The sequence below is a fragment of the Capra hircus genome, chromosome 22 (genome assembly GCF_001704415.2).
Source record: "Capra hircus breed San Clemente chromosome 22, ASM170441v1, whole genome shotgun sequence".
Lineage (NCBI taxonomy): Eukaryota > Metazoa > Chordata > Mammalia > Artiodactyla > Bovidae > Capra > Capra hircus.
Window position 1 is genome coordinate 15,111,208 of NC_030829.1, and position 21,631 is coordinate 15,132,838.

At 41.0% G+C, this 21,631-nt stretch overlaps 1 protein-coding gene across 5 annotated transcripts in view; it reads left to right on the forward strand.

Annotated features, from left to right (window-relative positions):
• SNRK (SNF related kinase) overlaps positions 1 to 21,631 on the forward strand; it is a 68,508-nt gene that overhangs the window by 36,352 nt on the left and 10,525 nt on the right. For all 5 annotated transcript variants that reach the window (XM_018066940.1, XM_018066944.1, XM_018066942.1 and 2 more), the window contains one exon: positions 18,244 to 18,385. In XM_018066940.1, coding sequence (XP_017922429.1) covers positions 18,244 to 18,385 — 142 coding nt within the window. The remainder of the gene's footprint in view (positions 1 to 18,243; positions 18,386 to 21,631) is intronic.

Genomic DNA, 21,631 nt, shown 5'->3' on the forward strand with positions numbered 1-21,631 from the left:
ACGCTGACGTTTGTAGTAGAAGCATGTCCTCTTAGGCATGTTGCCACCCTCTTGACCTTTGTTATAGAAGAAGAAAATATTTCTCATATGAACCTTTTAAACTTTGTGGCTAGTATTGAAATTGGACAAAAGTTAGAGATTTTTCTCATAAACTTGTAAAAGGAAGTATTTAGATTTCACAGGCTTTTTGTTCTAAGATCTAATTTTGGAAAGGTATGAGTTTGTAACTGTTGCTTTTCCAGAGTATATAGAAACCCAGGTTTCGAGGGAGGAAATTTCTAGGACGCTAGAGTATCCACACTGACTCTGGGAGCGTATGTGAGCTGGATGACTGGTGGGTCTGGCTTCAGGTCACCTTCCCCTTGAGAACTCGCTGGTTTGTCCGGAAGCGGGGAAATGGAGCTGGAGGGAGAGCCAGCCAGCAGCACTCTGACCCCTTCCCAGGCCTCACGAGGCCCGAGCCTGCTTCCTGTAGCACCAAGACACCACCAGGAAGGCAGGTTACCCAGAGCGTCTCTGGACTACAGCTTCGCCCTTTCGCTTTTCATCACATTCTGTAAGACTCTCAGGGGTGTTTGTGAAACTTCAGTGGGTTTAATATTTGAGTTTTCTTAATCCTTGAAGGAAATTATTTGTGCTGAAAATTAAAAATAATATAATTCCCATTATTGCTATTCATGCAGTGGGGAGGTTGGTCTGTGAAGCTCTTAAGGGAACCCTGCAGAACCCAATGTCCCCACACCACAGGTTCACTGTGAGCCAGTGGCTCAGTGAATAGAGAAAGCGTCCTAGACATTTTTTAAATTACCTTTTACATTCCTGTATAGAGGTTTCTGCTTGTTCATTTAAAATATGTATGCATCAGAATAGTCTGTTAAGCACAGCTGATTGAGATTTACTTTTAAAAACAAGTAATAAAGGAATGGTGGTCTAAGGCAGATAATACAGAAGTATATTTAAGAAAAAGTGTAAAAACCCCTTTGCTTTCTCCTGCCGGTTCCACTGGGCCTCCCAGTTTGCTCAGTAGTAAAGAATCCTCCTGCAGATACAGGATATGCTGGACATGTGGGTCTCCTGGATTGGGAAGAGCCTTTGGAGGAAGAAATGGCAACCCACTCCAGTATTCTTGCTGGGAGATCCCGTGGACAGAGGAGCCTGGTGGGCTACACTCTAGGGGCTCGCAGTGAGTCGGACACGACTGGGAGACTGAGCCCGCACACACGCTGGCCCCACTGCTGTGTGCAGAGGCAACCGTTCATGACCCTTGCAGACTCTGCAGTGATACATGTAGCACTGTTTGCCCAGACATCCTCTCAGAAAGTACCAGATAGGTAGTGGTGTGCACATTTTGAAGAAGAGAAAACGAAGATGTAAAGAAGCTGGGTCACTTGGCTAAGAATACATAGCTAATTCAATGGCTAAGGTAGAATTTGGACCTAGGTCTCTGATGCTGTAGCCCAGGCATGCTCTTTTCCTTAGGCTACCCTGAAAGGAATCACACAACTATTGTGTTCTTGCCTGGCTTATCTTCCCTTCCTCATCTGTGAAGTCACTTCCCAACTGGTATCAAAATTAGACTTGTAAAGTGACGTAGGAGAGAATGCTGGTTGGAAGAGTGTCTGCTGCTTGTCTGGTTTGGATCTGGGTGAACGTGTGTAGTTGTACAGTGTGTGCTTCAACACCTTTGACTTCTTGAACTTTTCCCTGTTTTCTCTTGACTTGAAAAACCAAGTTTGCATAAGGCCTTAAGCAGCTGACACTGCATCTTGTCCTCATTGACCCTCGCCCCGCGCCCTCCCGGCCCCACTCGCCCGGAGCCTGCCTTAGTCTCCTTGCCCTCTCACTAGCCACTCACTGCCCCTGTACCTCAGACTTCTGCTGCAGCTGCCTTCTGGGGGCCCATCCAAACAGTATTTGTGGAAGTCCTGCTGTGTCTTTAGTTTCTCATTGACTCCATTCAGCAGACTTGGGTTGAGCAGACACCGCCTGGGTGCAGGGGACGAACTCTACACTAAGGAGCGCTAGCAGTGGAAGAAGACAGCCTGGGTAGTCACAGCTCACTGTGTGATGCTGGAGTCGCCAGGTGGCCCGTGTCGCCGGGCTGGAGGGCAGTGAGGGTCAGCGGTAGGAGCCTTTGCTTCTAAGTACATGTTGGAAGTGCAGTGTCTGCCTCACGTGGAGGTCTTCCCTGGTGGCTCACATGGTTAAGAATCCACCTGCAATGCAGGAAACCTGCGTTCAGTCCCTGGGTTGGGAAGATCTCCTGGAGAAGGGAACGGCTCCCCACTTGACTATGCTTGCCTGGAGAATTCCATGGACAGAGGATCCTGGCGGGCCACAGTCCATGGGGTTGCAAAGAGCCGGACAGGACTGAGCGACTCACACTGGAAAGCAGAGGACCCACCAAGTGTAGAGTCTGGGATGTCTCCAGAGTTTTGATTGGGTAGACGGAGCTGCTATTGTCCAGGTTAGAATACAAATGAGCACAAATAGGTTTGGGTGAAAGGTGATAAGCTTGGTTTGGGCAGCATTGCTTTTTGAAGTCCCCAGGGAACATTTAGGTGGATTCAGGTCTGGGAAAGAAGTTTTTTCAAGTAGATGTGAGATGATGACATTCATTCTCACTCTTTCAAGAAAAGAAATGATTCTTTGTTAATCACTCTTTTCAAGAAAAGAAATGATTCTTTGTTAAATAATAAAACTTCACAGGACTTCCTTAGTGGTCCTGTGGCTAAGACTGCACTCCCAATGCAGGGGCCTGGGTTCGAATCCTGGTCAGGGAACTAGATCCCACATGCCACAACTAAGACCTGCTGCAGCCAAGTCAATATCTAAAGATAATAAAACGTGGTTTCCAGCTAGAGTGTTGATAAAATCAGGAGTAACAGAGCTATCACAAAGCATAGACTCATCCACCTTCTGCTTTCCTCTTCCGCCCCACTCCTCAAGGTGTTAGTTCAAATTACCTGACAGTTTTCTACTTTTAGAATGGCCTCTAGTTATGTCCCTTAGATCCAGCCACTGATCTTGTTCAGAACAAGAAAAAAATCCTTAGAAAATAGAGCTCTAGGTGATTTTGAGTGCAGATGAGTAGCTCTTATTGTGTAGATAGGAATTCACATCAGTGGACCATAGGGATTAGGCTTCTGCATCTCACACAAGAAACAGAGGCCCTCGATTCTGTTATAGAACTCGTGGGACCTGCACGCTTCTGTGACAGTACTTGCTATTCTGAGAAAGCATTCCCTTTAACATCAGTATTGGGTCATGTGTCAGTCGCTAGTGACCGTAGTTGGAACTGCAAAGTGATTGCATAAATCCTGCCAGTTGTAAGTGGTGTTATGAAAGGTGCGGGTCCCTACCTCATCTGTAGTGGTTTTAGAACGTCCTATTCTTGTCCCACGTTTCATGAGTCATGACTCATGGCTACTGATGAAAGAAAGCCAGAGGGAAAACACAGAGGGTTCTCCCTAAAGCCTTCCTTCTGGTCGTCCCATTTTTATTACTGTCTAATCCCTGTTCATTTTTCTGCTGTCTAGATAATTCGCTTCAAAAGTGGTTTTTCAGAAAACCTTTCAGTAGTTGTGACATTTCCCCTTCTACACTCTTTGGCAGTTACTTCTTCTCAGTGTAGTCACCCTTTAATTGTTCTGTGTTCCTTTCGTTCTTTCTTAGCCTGCCTGAGTCCAGCCCTAGAAACAGCGTAATTCAGTTGTATTGGGATGAGCTGACCTACTGAGTGTTAGCAGATGGGACTTTAGTGCTCGTTTTTGTCATCTGGTTTCCAGCTACCTTGAGAGCCAGTAAGGGCACCAGTAGTTTCCACCCTTTGTACTTTTTTTTAAAAATTTTTGTGTATTTATGTATTTGTCTGCACTGGGTCTTAGCTGCACCCCACGAGATCTGTAACTGTGGCATGCGAACTCTCAGTTGGCGGTGTGTGAACTAGTTCCCTGACCTAGGGATCAAGCCCAGGCCACTTGTATTGGGAGTGCAGTCCTAGCCACGACTGCCAGGGAAGCCCCTCCCCTACTTTACACTAAGAAAGACTTCATTGTCTTTCCATCCCTTCCCCTTCCATGAGTTGAAAGATTTTTCTTTTTTTAAAACCACAGGAACTGTATTTGTGAAGAGATACTTTCTTTTTCTATCATTAACCAAAGGTCTATAGTTGGGTATGAAATAAAAACATATGTTTCGGATAGTAGTATCAAAATTAAGGTTGATTTTTGAGAGAATTGTTATTTGTGTCCCTGTGGACCTTTGATATGAATAGACAGTTCTGTTAACCTTGTTTCTTTTTGAATGAAAATAAAGTCTGTGTTCTATACTCTGTTACTTTCCCCACTTATCTCACTCCCTCAGTTGCAGACTTGGTGAATTCCTTTTGGTCCTGGGATCTCAAGCTGTGACTGTGATGTATACCTTGGGAGTTTGTAGTTTCATTAGCAATTTTTTTTTAATGGAAAAGGTAATTTAAAATATCCACTAAAATGAATTTTTATTAAGCTAAGTACCATTTCCCTTCTCCATTTTGGGTTTAATAATCATTCTGGATTCCATTTTAAATCCTGTTTCACCAGATGTCTAGTCCTGGGGCCCTAACCCCTGAGTTATCACCCTTCTTTTAAACCTGAGTTGCTAAAAGACCTTCCCTGTCCTCGGCCCCTCCCACCTCTCTTAGTTGCTCTTTGGTGTGCGAGCTTTGTGCCTTGCACTTGAATCTGCTTTCTTTTTCTGTTACCTGCTGTCTGTTCCTCACAGTGAATTAGGAGCCCTGAAGGGTAAGGGTGTCCCTCGTTGATTTCTGTCCTCACTGTGACCGGACAGCCGGCACAGGCGCACTGGAGTGGGGTGGCGGCCGCCTCCTTGGGAATGCTTTCTGTGTGCTGGGTCTGTCCTGAATGTTTGCCGCGGACTGGATTCTAATCTTTCTAATGCCCACCACAGCTTTAAGAGGAAGTGACGATTCCCGTTTTAAAGATGGGTGATGTATTTTTCAGTAACTTGGTTTGAGTCCTTCATTTAGTGACTGTTTTTATCTCTTTCCTTTGGCTGTTAGGATGGAAAAGGTAATGATTCAGAGACAAAAAGGAGAGACGAGAAATAAAGATTCTGGGGGAAAAAAGTAAATGGAATAAATGGTCCCTTGAATGATGTCTCCGTGAGAAAGTCATGTGCCCTTTCTAGAACTTGACCACCTCAGTTACTCTCCCGTTCTTCTCCAGCCTCAATGCTTCAGATGTCATGTAGCTTTGTAAACTACTTGCCCTAGGATTGTATTGCTGACTTTCTCAAGTTGTAAGCATTTCCATGTTGAGCAATTATCTGAGCCTGAACTGGAAACAGAACAGTGTATATATTTACATTATTTTTCTTCTTTACTCTTCTAGACATGCCTCGCTTCATAACAAGCTGAGTGTGTTAGCTTGCTCGGGCAAATGATCGTGAAGAGAACATTTCCAAATAGTTATAGCTGTTGAGGTTACTATTTAACAGAAAAATAAGGTTTTTTAAACAAAATGGGGGGTAATTATTAGTTGATATTTATATTATTTGTTATATTTTTAAATCTTTGGTTTCGTATAATTGTACTGTCAGATGTCCTCTCCAGTTTAGCATAGAGAACAAGTAAAAAGCCAAACTAGTTTAGCCAGAGTATGAGCCGGCCGGAGAAACGGTACAGCCAAATGTACTTTATAAAAAAGTTTGTTCTTTTTATTTTGTATAATTTATATGGAAAGATATGAATTTGTTATATCTCATTTACATATCTGTTAATGGTTAGATTTGGTTATGGTAGTAGCATTAGACATTGTCAGTATTTTAAAGACAGAAGAAAGTTTTTAACTATCCTGATATTTATGTTCATGCATTTTATTGGAGTGTAAATGCTTCACAACGTTGTTAGTTTCTGCCGTTGAGCGAAGCAAGCCATCTTCTGTACACATATGTCCCCTCCCTCGTGAGCCCCCTCCCACCCTCCTCGCACCCCAGCCCTCTGGGCCGTTGCAGGGCACCAGGCTGAGCTCCCTGAGCTTTGCAGCAGGCCCCCGCTGGCTGGCTGCTTCACGCGTGGTGGTGGTTTCATGTCCCAGTCTCCCAGTTCGTCCCGCCCTCCCCTTCCCCCCTGTGTCCGCATGCCATTCTCTGGGTCTGGGGTTCTGTTCCTGCCCTGGAACTAGGTTCATCAGTACTGTTTTTCTAGATTACACAAACGTGTTAATAGACAGTGTTTGGTTTTCTCTTTTTAACTTACTTCATTCTATGCGACAGGCTCTGGGTCCATCCACATCTCTAAACGTGGCCCAGCTCTGTTCCTTTTTATGGCTGAGTAATACTCCATTGCATGTGTGTACCACATCTTTACCCATTCATTTGTCGATGGACATCTGGGTTGTTTCCATGTCTTGGCTGTTGTAAATGGTGCTGCAGTTATGGTTTTATGCCCAGGAGTAGGATTGCTTGGTCATATGGGAGTTTTATTTTTAGTTTTTTAAGAAACCTCCATTCTACTGAAGGAGATCAGCCCTGGGATTTCTTTGGAGGGATTGATGCTAAAGCTGAAACTCCAGTACTTTGGCCACTTCATGCGAAGAGTTGACTCATTGGAAAAGACTCTGATGCTGAGAGGGATTGGGGGCAGGAGGAAAAGGGGACGACAGAGGATGAGATGGCTGGATGGCATCACCGACTCGATGGACTTGAGTCTGAGTGAGTTCTGGGAGTTGGTGATGATCAGGGAGGCCTGGTGTGCTGCGATTCATGGGGTCGCAAAGAGTTGGACAGGACTGAGCAACTGAACTGAACTGATACTGTTCTCCATATATACTGTTCTCTCTTGTATCAATTAGTGCAAGACTGTTGCCTTTCCTCCACCCCCTCTCCAGCACTGTTTGTAGACTTAAAAAAATACTTCTGTGTCTTCCTGGCTGTGGGAGGGCTTTCTCTAGTTAGAGGCAGCGGGAAGGGAATTTCCTCTGTTGCGGTGCGGGGCTGCTTGTGGTGGCTTCTCCTGCTGCGGAGCACACGCTCTGGAGCACGGGCTCCGTAGCTGTGATGCACAGCTTCGTTGCCCTGTGGCACATGGGATCTTCCCAGACCAGGGATTGCATCTGTGTCCCCTGCATTGGCAGGCAGATTCTTAATCCCTGGCCCACCAGGGAAGTCCCTGTGTGTAGAGTTTTTGATGGTGGCCATTCTGACTAGTGTGAGGTGATACTTCACTGTAGTTTGTGTTGACATTCCTATAGTAATTAGTGATGTTGGGCATTGTTTCATGTGCCTCTTGGCCATCTGTGTGTCTTCTTTGGAGGAATGTCTGTTTACCACTTCTGCCCATTTTTGATTGGATTCTTTATTGTTTTTAAAAAATTTTTTTGCTATTGAGCTGCATGAACTGTTTGTATATTTTGGAGATAAATTGTTTGTTGCTTCATTTGCAAATATTTTCTCCCATTCTGAGGGTTGTCTTTTCATCTAGTTTATAGTTTCCTTTGCTGTGCCAAAGAGTTTAATTAGGTCCCATTTGTTGATTTTTGTTTTTATTTTCATTATTCTAGGTGGTGGGTCAGAAAGGGTCTTGCTGTGATTTATGTCGGAAACTATTCTGCCTATATTTTCCTCTAAGAGTTTTATAGTGTCTGGTTTTACATTTACGTCTTTTACCCATTTTGAGTTTATTTTTGTGTATGGTGTGTGGGAGTGTTCTGATTTCATTTTTTTACATGTAGCTGTCCACTTTTCTCCATTGTATGTTTTTGCCTCCCTTGTCTTAGGTTAATTGACCATAGGTTTATTTCTGGACTTTCTGTCCTGTATCATTGATCTGTATTTCTGTTTTTCCATCAATACCATACTGACATTACTGTAGCTTTTATAGTACAGTCTGAAATTGGGGAGCTGGATTCCTCTAGCTCTGTTTTTTCTTTCTAAAGATTCCTTTGGCTATTTGGGGTCTTTTGTGTTTCCATATAAATTGTAGAATTTTTTGTTCTAATTCTGTGCAAAGGTGCCATTGATAATTTGATAGGGATTGCACTGAATCTGTAAATTATTTTGGGTAGTATAGTCATTTTCACAATATTGATTTTTTGCATCCAAGAACATAGTATATATCTCCATCTGTTTGTATCATCTTTGATTTCTTTCATGAGTGTTTTATAGTTTTCTGAGTATAGGTCTTTTGCCTCCTTAGGTAAGTTTATTCTTAGGTATTTTATTCTTTTTGTTGTGATGGTAAATGGGATTGTCTCCTTAATTTCTCTTTCTGTTCTTTCATTGTTAGTGTGTAGGAATGCAAGAGATTTCTGCGCGTTAATTTTGTTTCCTGCAACTTTACCAGATTCGCCGTTTAGCTCTAGTAGTTTTCTGGCATTTTCTTTAGAATTTTCAATGTGTAGTGTCATTTCATCTGCAGTGACAGTTTTACCTTTTCTTATTTGGATTCCTTTTATTGCTTTTTATTTTCTGATAGCTGTGGCTAGGACTTCCAAAACTGTGTTGAGTAATAGTGGTGAGAGTGGACATCCTTGTCTTGCTCCTGATTTTAGAGGAAATGCTTTCGTTTTTCACCACTGAGAACATTTACTCTGGATTTGCTGTCTATGGGCTTTATTATGTTGAGGTAGATTCCCTCTCTGCCTTTTTTCTGGAGAGTTTTTTTTGTTTTTTTTAAATCATAAATAGGTATTGAATTTTGTCAAAAGTTTTTTCTGCATCTATTGAGATCATCTAATTTTTATTGTTTAATTTGTTAATATGGTGTATCACATTGATTGATTTGCATATATTGAAGAATCTTTGCTTCCCTGGGATAAATCCCACTTGATTGTGCTGTATGATTCTTTTATTGTATTGTTAGATTTTGTTGAGGATTTTTGTGTCCATGTTCATCAAGAATATTGGTCTGTAATTTCCTTTTTTTGTGATATCTGTGTCTGTTTTGATACTACAGGATGGTGGCTTTGTAGAATGAGTTTGGAAGTGTTCCTCCCTCTGCAATTTTTGGGAAGAGTTTGAGAAAGATGGGTGTTAGCTCTTCTCTAAATGTTTGATAGAGTTCGCCTGTGAAACCATTTGGTCGTGGACTTTTGTATGTTGGAAAACTTTTGATTATAGTTTCAAATTCATTGCTTGTGATTGACCTGTTTATATTTTCTAGTTCTTCCCAGTTCAGTATTAGAAAGTTGTACCTTTCTGAGAATTTGTCCATTTCTTCAAGGTTGTCCATTTTATTGGCATATAGTTGCTTGTGGTAGTCTCGTGACTGTATTTCTGCCATGTCAGTTCTAATTTCTCCTTTTTCATTTCTAATTTTATTGATTTGAGTCCTCTCCTTTTTTTTTTTTTTGGTGATTCTGGCTAAAGGTTTATCAGTTTTAAATTCTGAGAGAGATGGGAATATCAGATCATCTGACCTGCCTCTTGAGAAATCTATATGCAGGTCAGGAAGCAACAGTTAGAACTGGACATGGAACAACAGACTGGTTCCAAATAGGAAAAGGAGTACGTCAAGGCTGTATATTGTCACCCTGCTTATTTAAGTTCTATGCAGAGTACATCATGAGAAACGCTGGACTGGAAGAAACACAAGCTGGAATCAAGATTGCCGGGAGAAATATCAGTAACCTCAGATATGCAGATGACACCACCCTTATGGCAGAAAGTGAAGAGGAACTAAAAAAGCCTCTTGTTGAAAGTGAAAGAGGAGAGTGAAAAAGTTGGCTTAAAGTTCAACAATCAGAAAACGAAGATCATGGCATCTGGTCCCATCACTCCATGGCAAATAGATGGGGAAACAGTGGAAACAGTGTCAGACTTAATTTTTTTGGGCTCCAAAATCACTGCAGATGGTGACTGCAGCCATGAAATGAAAAGATGCTTACTCCTTGGAAGGAAAGTTATGACCAACCTAGATAGCATATTGAAAAGCAGAGACATTACTTTGCCAACAAAGGTCCATCTAGTCAAGGCTATGGTTTTTCCAGTGGCCAGGTATGAATGTGAGAGTTCAACTATGAAGAAGGCTGAGCGCTGAAGAATTGATGCTTTTGAACTGTCGTGTTGGAGAAGACTCTTGAGAGTCCCTTGGACTGCAAGGAGATCCAACGAGTCCATTCTGAAGGAGATCAACCCTGGGATTTCTTTGGAAGGAATGATGCTAAAGCTGAAATTCCAGTACTTTGGCCACCTCATGCAAAGAGTTGACTCATTGGAAAAGACTCTGATGCTGGGAGGGATTGGGGGCAGGAGGAGAAGGGGACGACAGAGGATGAGATAGCTGGATGGCATCACGGACTCGATGGACGTGAGTCTGAGTGAACTCCGGGAGTTGGTGATGGACAGGGAGGCCTGGTGTGCTGCGATTCATGGGGTGGCAAAGAGTCGGACATGACTGAGCGACTGAACTGAACTGAACTTATGATCTCAAAGAACCAACTTTTAGTTTTACTGATATTTGCTATTGTTTTCTTTATTTCTGTTTCATTTTTTCTACGCTGATCTTTATGATTTCTTTCCTTTGCTAGCTGGGTTTTGTTTTTCTTTCTCTGGTTGCTTTAGGTGTCAGATCAGATTGTTTATTTGAGGTTTCTCTTGTCTCTCGAGTTGCTGTGAACATCCTCTTTCTGCTTTTGCGGTGTCACATCGGTTCTGGGTCATCATTTGGGTCATGTTTTCATGGTCATTTGCTTGTATTTTTAATTTTTTTTTAATTCCTGCAGTGATCTCTGGTTATTCAGCAGCACACTGTTTAGCTCCATATGTTTTTGGTTTTTACAGGTTTTTTTTTTTTTTTTTCTGTTTTCTAATCTCATAGCATTGTCTTCAGAAAAGATGCTTGATGTGATTTCAGTTGTCTCAGATTTTTCAAGGCTTGATTTGTGATTCAAGATGTGACCTGTTCTCGAGGATATTCCGTGTGCACTTGAGCAGGAAGTGTATTCTGCCCTTTCGAATGGACTGTCCTATAAATATCAATTAAATCTGTCTGGTCTATTATGTCATTTAAGGTTGTGTTTCCTTATCTTCTGTCTGCATTATCTGTCCATTGGTGTAAGTGGGGTGTTGAAATCCCCCTCCACTATTATTGTGAAGTCTGTTTTATCTAAGGGCATTACTACTCCAGCTTTGTTTTGATTCCCATTTGCATGAAACGTCTTTTTCCATCCCCTCATTTTCAGTCTGTATATATCTCTGGTTCTGAAGTAAGTCTCTTGTAGATGTACACATATATGGGTATTGTTTTGTATCCATTCAGCCAGTCTGTGTTTTTTGATTGGAGCATTTAATCCATTTATAGTCAAGGTAATTATCGGTATGTATGTGCCTGTTATCATTTTAAAAATGGTTCTGGCTTGTTTTCGTGGGTTTTTTCTTCTCTTCTGTTTCTGCCTGGAGCAGTTCCTTTAGCATTTGTTGTAAAGCTGGTTTGGTGGCACTAAAGTCTCTTAGCTTTTGCTTGTCTGTAAAGCTTTCGATTTCTCTCTGCCACTCTCTCTGGCTTGCATAATTTCTGCTGAAAATCAGCTGATAACCTTAGGGGGATTTTTTTGTATGTCATTTGTTGTTTTTCCCTTTCTGTGTTTAATACCTTTTCTTTGAATTTAATTTTTGTTAGTTTGAATTAGTTTAATTTTTGTTAGTTTGTTAGTTTTGTCATCTTGGTGTGTGTCTCCTTGGGTTTACCCTGCATGGCAGGAGTCCCTAGCCCTGGGGCTTGCCTGCGGCCTGTGAGTAACCCACATGCATGTGCTGAGCTTCATCTGCGCCCCCATTGCTCACATGACCGCCGGGACCACCTCCTCCCCCACAGTCCGTGGAAAAATTAACCTTCAGTGAAACTGGGCCTGGTGCCAAAAGGGCTGGAAACCCCTGCTGCATGGGACTCTCTGTGCTTCGTGAACTTGGGCGGCTGTCTCTTTTCTCATGTTAGGGAAGTTTTCATCTGTGACCTTTTCAAATATTTTCTCAGACTATTTCTCTTCCTCGGGGGCCCCTGCCATTTGAATGGTGGTTCGTTTAATGTTGTCCCAGAGGTCTCTGAGGCTGTCCTTTTTAGGACAGTCTTATTTTTTATGAATTCTGCTCCTCAGCAGTTATTTCGACATTCTGTCTTCCAGCTCACTTACTGTTCTGCTTCAGTTATTCCGCTGTTGATTTCTTTTAATGTGTTTTTCATTTTAGTTATTGTGTTGTTTATCACTGTTTATTTGTCCTTTTGTTCTTGTAGGTCCTTGTTACACATTTCTTAGATTTTCTCCATCTGTGTCTCCATTCTGTTTCTGAAATTTTGGATCATCGCTGCTATCATTTCTGTTAATTCTTTTTCAGGTAGCTTGCCTGTCTCCTCTTCCTTTATTTGGTTTTGTAGGCGTTTACGTTGCTCTTTCACCAGCGACACGTTTTCTTGTCCTCTCACTGTTTTGATGGGCGAAGCTGTGTTCCTGTCTTAGTGTTGTTTGGGTTGAGGCACTCGGCACTGGAGTTGGTAGGCGGTTGGGTAGAGCCAGGTTGGGCTGTGGAGGCAGGGTCTTGCTGAGGGTGGGGCCTAGGCTCAGGACCCTTGTGCAGGGGAATAGGTCCTTGTGGGGGAGGTGCAGGGGACAGAGCTTAGGGTCTATGTAGCTGGCAGGGAGAGGTTTGGCCCGGGACCCCAGCAGCCTTGGCAGAACCCAAGCAGGTGTGGAAAATGCTGGCTGGCTCCCCTCTAATTCCCTAGCCCCCTGAAGGTCTTCCCCCATCCTTGCTGATCTTACAGTGAGTGGACACCCTGAACGTGGGAAGCCCGCCCCTCCCCCAGCTGCCCCTTAGGGCCTCCCGCCCATCTCACCTCTACTTTGCCTCCCACTCTCCCTGCCTCCCATTATCCCCAGGATCCGCAAGGCTGGAGAGGGCCTCGGAGGACCCAGCAGGCCCTCTGGGGCCTGAGTGGGCAGCAGAAGCACTGGCCTCGTCCCCTTCTGGTCCTCCAGCCCCCTGAGATCCCCCCTCTTTCCTGATGTCCTCACCATGAGTGAGCCCCTTCAAGCCTGGGAACCTCTCCCCTGCCTCAGCCGTCCCTCAGCGTTGCTGGTCCCACCACCTCCGTTTCTCCTCCCCTCCCAAGCCCCTGGACTCCACCTGGTCATGAAGGGGTTCCTCCTGTCCACTTAGGTGTCCAGGTCCTGCATCAGTGCTTGTAGTGCCCTGGTTGTGAGGAGACACAAACTCTGCGTCCTCCTACCTGCCTCCTTGACTCCGCCTCAGTGTTTATGCATTTTTATTGTGAGCAGTTTAAAATCACCTCCTCCTTTGGGGAGGAGACAGCCAAGTATACATTATAAACAAAAATGTGAGTTTCCATCCTTGCGTAATGAACATCAGTGGAAGGTTTACTTTACAGTTAATTTCTAGATTATGACCATTGTGTACCATGAAGGACACGTGCATTGAAGGGAGAATAATTGTAATTACCACTTGCTCACAGTGGCTTGAAAGTTGGGGCAGGTGACCAGAAATAGCAGGTTCATGTTGTACAAATCTGGTTTAAGGTAAACACCAGCTGTATAATTTTCTTTTAAAATTGTAATAAGGTATTCCTAGAGCTGAGGTGATAAATTCTTCTCACTGAGTATTTTAGAAACAGGTGCAAGTAGCCACCATTTCTGATGGTTGGCTCTGAGTGGAGATGGCCCTTTGGGTTCCAGAATGAAGATAGAGAAATGTGGGTCAGTGAGGGGGGTGGAATCCTAAGCTGCCCGCTGTCCTGGGGCAGCAAAAGAATTCACGCACCCAGCAAGCAATGCCAGGTGGCCTCTTGGGGACACTGCAGAGCCAAAGGTTTGGACTGAGGGATCCTCAGGTCCCTTTCATTCTCATTTTTATAAATGCTTTAATTTTAGTAGATTTCCCCATCTCCTTCAATAATTTCTACTGGGAAAATTAATAAAATTTATTGTACATATAGAAAAATCACAGTGTGTGGAACTTCTGGGTTTCTGCATTTATTGCCCTTTTTGTTTAGCTTGGACCAAGGAAAAGATGTTATTAACAAGTTTTAATTCCCATGGAACCTACATAATTTTGAGTGTTTAACCTTAAGTAGAAACAGCAGTTGAATGTTAACAGATGTGGTGCCCAAGGCCATGTGCCTCGTTACTTGCTGTCTTCTAAGGTTTTCGTGGTCTAGAAAGCTTCTAGAGTTGATGTTGTGTTACTTGAACGTTGATATTATCATATCTACACTTTTAGTTTTTGGATTAAATGAATGACTTATGATGTCCTTCCTAAATGGAGTCATTCTTCTTTCATCTGAAAGAAACATCATTTTTCCATCTCAGTAATGGCTTCATTTTTTATTTAGTGGCAAGAAGTAGCGGGTTATTTGTTATTATAGGAGTTGGTGTAATGCTGGAGTTTTGAAGGTCCTGATTATCAGCTGGTCCAGCTTTAAAGCTAGTACAGGCGCCTGTGCAGGAGATTAGGCAGATGATTACTCAGCCTTTCCTGAAATACTTAGAGTGGTAAGAAACTTACTGACTTTTCCAGTCTTCCCATGGCAGCATCTGCTACTGAAGTCAGGTGAGCCCTCCCGGTTGCTTATACCTTCAATCCCAGTTCTTTCCTCTGAAGTAATACATAACCGGCCTTTCTCCTCATTGACATCCCAGCCCAGGAACATTTTTCTCCTCATGAGCTGTAATTTTCTTGTCTGTTACATGATTTGGTTACCTAACCAGGATTGAGGTTTAAGAACAACCTGGACAATTGTGACCTTAGGCAAAACCCTTTTCATGTTCAGAGTATTAATATCTTAGTTTTATCTCTGGTGTATAATGTAATGGGAAAAATGGCAGTGTGTGTCCATAGATTTGGGAATCCTGATAGGTACTTTGAATTTCTATTCTTGTCACTAAGAAATGATTGAACATTTATTGACTGTTCGCTGTGTGCCTGACACTTGGATCTTAAGTGAATATAAAAACAGAGTAAGACAGATAACCTTCTCTGCCTGATTGGGGCTTAACTTCTCTTCCCTAGATCTTTTTACTTTGAGTTATAAATGGTTTTTTAAATTCTATTTTCTTTAAATTTTTTTTATATTTGTTGGAGTAAAGTTGATTGACTATGTTGTGCTAGTGATTTAGTTATACATATCAATTATTTTTTTAGATTCCTTTCCTATATAGGTTATTACAGAGTATTGAGTAGAATTCCTTGTGCTGTATAATAGATCCTTATTGATTATCTGTTATATGTGTGTGTGTGTGTGTATTTGTGTGTATACATTAAGCCCAATCTCCTAATTTTCCCATATAAAGTGGTATTATATGAAGCTTATCTTTGTCTGTCTGACTTATTTACTGCGATGATGTCCAGGTCTATTCAAGTCACTGCAAGTGGCATTATTTCTTTTTTATGACTGAGTAATAGTCAATTGTAACATATATGCACCACATCTTCTTTATTACTCTTGCAGTGGATATTTAGGTTGTTTCTGTCTCTTGGCTATTGTAAATAGTTTGCAAAAACAAACCAAAAAAACATGGGATTGCATGTATCTTTTAAAAGTACGGTTTTCTCCAGATTTATGCCCAGGAGTGGGATTGCTGGAACATTTGGTGTCTCTGTTTTTAGTTTTTCAAAGAACCTCAGTACTATTCTCCATAGTGACTGTTATCAGTTTACATTCCCCTAACAATGTAGGAAGGCTCCCTTTTCTTCACACCCTCTCCAACATTTATTGTTTGTAGACTTTCTGATGATGGCCATTCTGACTGATGTGAGGTGATACTTTTAATGAGTTTTGATTTGCATTTCTCTAATAATTAGTGGTGTTGAGCATCTTTTCATGTGTTCTTTGGACATCTGTGTGTCTTCTTGGGAGAAATCTATTTAGATCTTCTGTCCATTTTTTATTGTTTTTGTTTTTTTTAATATATTGAATTGCATGAGCTGTTTGTATATTTTGGAAGTTAATCTTTGTTGGTCAGATCATTTGCACATGTTTTCTCCCATTCTGTGGATTGTCTTTTTTTATTTCTTTGAATGGTTTCCTTTAAGTTTAATTAGATCCCACCCCCTTTTTTTTTTCATTACTCTAGGAGGTGGATCCAAAAAGGTTTTCCTGCAATTTATGCCAAAGAGTGTTCTTATATTTTCTTCTAAGACTTTTATGGTATTCAGTCTTACATTCAGATCTTTTATCCATTTCGAGAATATTTTTGTGTATGGCGTTAGAGAGTGTTCTGATTTCATTCTTTAGGCATAGCTGTCCAGTTTTCCCAGCACCGCTAATTGAAGAGACTGTCTTTCCCCCATTATGTGTTCTTGCCTTCTTTGCCATAGATTAAGTGACTGTAGGTACATGGGTTTATTTCTGGACTTTCAATCCTGCTGATCTGTAAGCCTGTCTTTGTGCCAGGTACCATATGGTTTTGATTATTGTGTTTTTATAGTATTGTCTAAAGTCAGAAAGCTCGATTCCTCCAGCTCTGTTGTTCTTTCTCATGACTGCTTTGGTTTTTCGGGATCCTTTGTGTTTCCACATAAATTTTAAGATTTTTTTGTTCTAGATCTGAAAAAATGCCATAGGTAATTCTGTAGGGATTGCATTCAGTCATTGGATAGTATAGTCATTTTGACAATATTGTTCTTCCAATCCAAGAACATGGCATATGTTTCCATCTACTTGTGTCATCTTTAATTTCTTTCATCATTTTATAGTTTTCAGATTGTAGATCTTTTGTTTCCTTATGTAGGTTTATTCCTAGGTGTTACTCTTTTTGATGCGATGGTGAATGAGATTGTTGCCTTAATTTCTCTTTCTGATCTTCTGTTAGTGTATAGAAATGCAGGAGGTGTCTGTGTATTCGTTTTGTGTCCTGCAGGTTTACTGAGTTCATTGATGAGCTCTAGTAGTATTCTCGCAGCATATTTAGGATACTCTGTGTGTGATACTGTCTCAGCTGCAAGCAGAGACAGTTTAACCTTGTTTCCAGCTTGTATCCTCTTTCTTTTTCTTCTTTGATTCTTCCGGATAGGTCTTCCAAACCTGTGCTGAATAAAAGTGGCAAGAGTAGACATCCTTGTCTTGGTCTCGATCTTAGAGGAAATGCTTTCAGCTTTTCACTGTTGAGAATGATGTTATCTGTGTGTTTGTCATACATGACCTTTGTTATGTTGAGGTAGGTTCCCTCTGTGCCCACTCTCTGAAGAGTTTTTATCATAAATGAGTGTTGGATTTTGTCAGGAGCTTTTCCTTGCATCTATTGAGATGATCATCTGCTTTTTATTCTTCAGTTTGTTAATGTGGTATATTACACAGATTGATTTGTGAATATTGAAAAATCCTTGCATCCCTGGGATAAATCCTACTTGATCATTGTTGAATTCAGTTTGCTAGTATTTCGTTGAGAATTTTTGTATCTGTGTTTATCAGTGATACTGGCCCATAATTTTCTTTTCTGTGATATCTTTTTCTGGTTTTGGTATCAAGGTGATCTTGGCCTCTTAGAATGAGTTTGGGAGTTTTCCTTTCTCAGGAATATGTTGAAATATTTTCTGAATGATAGATGTTAACACTTCTCTAAATGCTTGCTATAATTCACCTGTGAAGCCATCTGTTCCTGGACCTGTGTTTGGGAGCTTTTGGGTTTTTTAAATCACAGTTTCAATTTCATTATTTGTTGTTGGTCTGTACCTTGCTTCTGTTTTTTCCTGGTTCAGTCTTGGAAGATGGTACCTTTCTAAGTATTTGTCCAGTTGGTTTAGGCTGTGTCTTTTATTGGCAGACACCTACTTATAGTAGTCTTTGTGATCCTTTGTATTTTATGGTGTCCGTTATAACTTTTCCTTTTTCATTTCTAATTGTATTGATTTGAGCCTTTTTCATTTTTTCCTTTTCTGGTTAAAGGTTCATCAATTTTCTTTATCTTTTCAAAGAACCAGGTTTTCGTTTTATTGATCTTTGCTATTATTTTCTTCATCCCTGTTTCATTTATTTCTGACCTGATCTTTATGATTTCTTTCTTCTACATTCTTCATTTGTTTTCTGAAGTAAGATTGTCTTGCTCTGAACTTCCTTCTTTGAACTGCTGTTGCTGTATCCCGTAGGTTTTGGATCGTTGTTTTCATTTTCACTTGTTTCTAGGTATTTTGCCTGTTCAAAATAAAATAAACCTGACAGTCTCCTTTTATTCCTCTGATTGTTTTTAGTTTTCTTATTGATGTAATATCTAACAGCGTGTCTCTGATTTGCAGATATATGGAGTCTGGGAGTGATCCTTTTCATGTTGGTATGTGGGCAGCCACCCTTTCAAGAGGCCAATGACAGCGAGACATTGACCATGATCATGGATTGCAAATACACGGTGCCCGCCCACGTGTCCAAAGAGTGTAAAGAGTAAGTAAGACTGATAAAAAGTACATGCGTATCTTCGTTCATTTCGACTTTTGAACCCAGTGTTTCTACTCTTGGTAAGGGTGTTTTGGGAGTTAACCCCAGAATATGATCTGAAATTTAACGTTGGAGAACATAATGTATTAGTCTGTGTTTCAAATAAGCTAGTTTTCAAGACACCCATTATATGCCTCCTCAGCCTCCAGGAGTGGTGGGTTACTTTCACTTGAAGAATTGCAGTAAGAACTACTTTCTGTTTTTGCTCCTGGAATTATTTAAAGCTCCAGAGAAGAGTTAGGGGATTTGCTTTCCTGAAATAGACTATCAACACACCATTTTTGGGTTTACAGAGCGTGCCTCATAATTTTATTCATGTGCTCCTCCCCGCAGTTGACTGAGAGCTCTGTTTGGTTCATGTGACTATAGGACGGGTACATGCAAGCCGATTATTTGGAATTTAAAGTACTATATATAGCACTGTGATGTATATAGTGATAAATTCATAATGAAATAAAAGAACTGTTGGAAGTTCAGTATTTCGTTGATTTAAAGTTTTTAATTTCTCCCATCATTTGATATGAAGGAAATCTGACAGTTTGAGGAATCTTCTCTACAAGTGGATCCCTATCTTAGGCCATAGTTAAGAACTTAGGGATTCAAATACTAGTTTCTCAGTTTACTAATGATGTGAGAATGGTGGAACGTACCTTACAGGGTTATTGTGGAAATGAAATGAATTAATGTATATAAAGCTGTAGCTCAGTCTTAGCACGTAAGTAGCACTCAGAATGAATATTGGTGGTGATTGTCACCGTCATCATCCTTATGCCCTGACTGTTACTGTTCTTCACCCCAGGAAGCAGGCTGCTGTCTGTGGGTGTACGGTGTGTGTGTGTGTTAGATGTTTGTATTTCAGGAGTGTCTTCATAGCCCCTTCTGAAAAAAAACAGAGTAAGTTATTTTTATGTTGACATATATCATTCAGAAGAACGGATAAAATGTATATGTGATAAAGTGAGCACCTTTGTACCCAGTAACCAGCTCAAGAAAAGAAACAGTTCTAATATTCTAGAAGCCACTTCTTGGCATCTCTTTGTCAGAGGGATTATCTTTAATTAATCGTAGAACCGTCCAGTTTCTCCTTTTTCCTGTGTCAGTTTTGCTGAGTTTTGTTTTTTAAGGAACTTATCCATTTTATCTAAATTATTAAACTTCTTGGCCTCAAGTATTTATAACATCCTCTCATTTTATTTTTAAAGCCTATAGACTAGTGGATTTGTTGTCCTTTTTTCGTTCTAGTATTGACTTTTTTGCCTTCTTCTATTTTTGCTTTCTCTGTTTCTGTCTTGATCAGGCCTGCCTGAGGTTTGTTCATTTTAATGTTGCTAAGAGCTGTCTTTTGTTTTCCTTGATTTACTGTTGTATTTTTTTTTGCTTGTTTGTTTTATGCTACTGATATCCTTTTGTCTCTTATTTCCTGCTACCTACTTAATGGGTTAGTTCTTTTTTCCATCTTCTTATGTTGAATATTCCATAAATTTTTCTTTTCTAATGTAGTAGTTAAGCACCATTTTACCTGCATCCCACTAGTTTTGATTTGTAGTCCTTTTGTTATTCAGTTCTGATTGTTGTCTAGTTTCCATGTGTTTTATCTAACCCATCACTTTTGGAAGGGTATTTTAAATTTCCAAATGTGTAAGAGTTTTACTAATCAGCTTTTTGTTATTCATTTCTAACTTGATTGCATTGTGATCCAAGGCTATAGTCTATATGGTACTAATTTTTATTAAATTGCTAAGGCTTGTTTTTGGATTAGCATGGAGTCAGTTTTTGTAAATAATCCTTTTATTCTGGAAAAGAGTGTACACTTTCTAATTGTTGGGGTCAGACTTCTTTATAAATCCTTAAGACTAAGCTTGTTAATTATGCTGTTCAGAATTATTTAAATCCTTTCCTAGTTACGTCACTGCCTAATCGACCAGTTGATGAGATACTCTTCCACTGTGTAGAAAGGTATTGTAGGCAAATACAAATATTTATTACCCCCATTAATACAACATGGTCAGCTTATGTTTTTGTACTTGGAAGTCTGTCAGTTTTTGATTTTGGTGTTTTGGGGGGAATATTATTAAATCCAGACAAGTTGAAAACTGCTGTGTCTTCCCGGTGAGCTGAACCTTTGCGTCGCTGCCCGTCTCTGGTAATGCTTTGGGCCTCAGAGTCAGTCTGCGTCATCTAGCTGTAGCTGGTCACACCAGCCTTCTTTTGGTCAGCAGCCGTGTGCTGTATAGTTTTCTGTTCTGTAAATCTTTTATTGTCTTGTTTTTAGGTGAATTTTTTTTAGCAACTAGGAGCTAGAATTTTGATTAATACCATCTAACCATTTGAACATTCTGTCTTTTAATTGGAGAGTTCATTTGATTTATTATTATTGTACTCACTGATAGGTGTAGATGTATTCAAAGTCGGCATTCTTAATTTGCCATCCAGTCTTTAATTTCTTGCAGTGGAACTTTGGTTCCATTGCCTTTTTTTTTTTTGATTGGGAGGTCAGGTTTCTTGTACGTTCTTTTAAGTTATAGTCCCTACACAAAGAATTTGTATTTGCCTTCCTCCTAGTTACCCAGGGGCATTTCCACCCTGAAACCTCTTAAAAGTAACCTTTTCACTGTGTGTACCACACAGATTTAGTGTCATTAATTTGGACCACAAACCTGTGTGAGGACCAGCTTGTACCTAGAAGTTCTTAGGAGAAACTTCCCTGTCCCCCCTCCACAGCAGTGTTGAGGCAGGCAGGTTTCCATCTTGACATCTTAGCAGGAGATGTGTTTCTCCCTTCTCATTCCTCCTCACACTGACGCTGGGTCCCAGTTCTTTGCTAGGTTCTAGTTGTACTTCTCACCTTCAGGAGGCTCTGCACAGTCATTACATTCTGCGTATATTCTGTTTTGAGTTACTCAGTGCATAAGCAGGAAAAACCAGAACAAGGTCAGCTTTGTCATTTGCTCCTAGGAGTCTTACTTTTCCTCTGTTTTTACTTGCTGAGTAGTTCGTCCATCTCTCCATCCTTCCATCTTTTCCTCCCTTCCTTCATCCTTCCTTCCTTCTTGCCAACACAGCACCCTTAAACAGAATGTATGTCTAAAGGCAGATGACACTTGGGTCGCCTTGATCAGGATGGCCGTTCATTCTTCTGGAGCCAAGTGAGCTCCGCGCCCTGCTCTGTGCGCTGCTGGTTGTTGTGTGGGG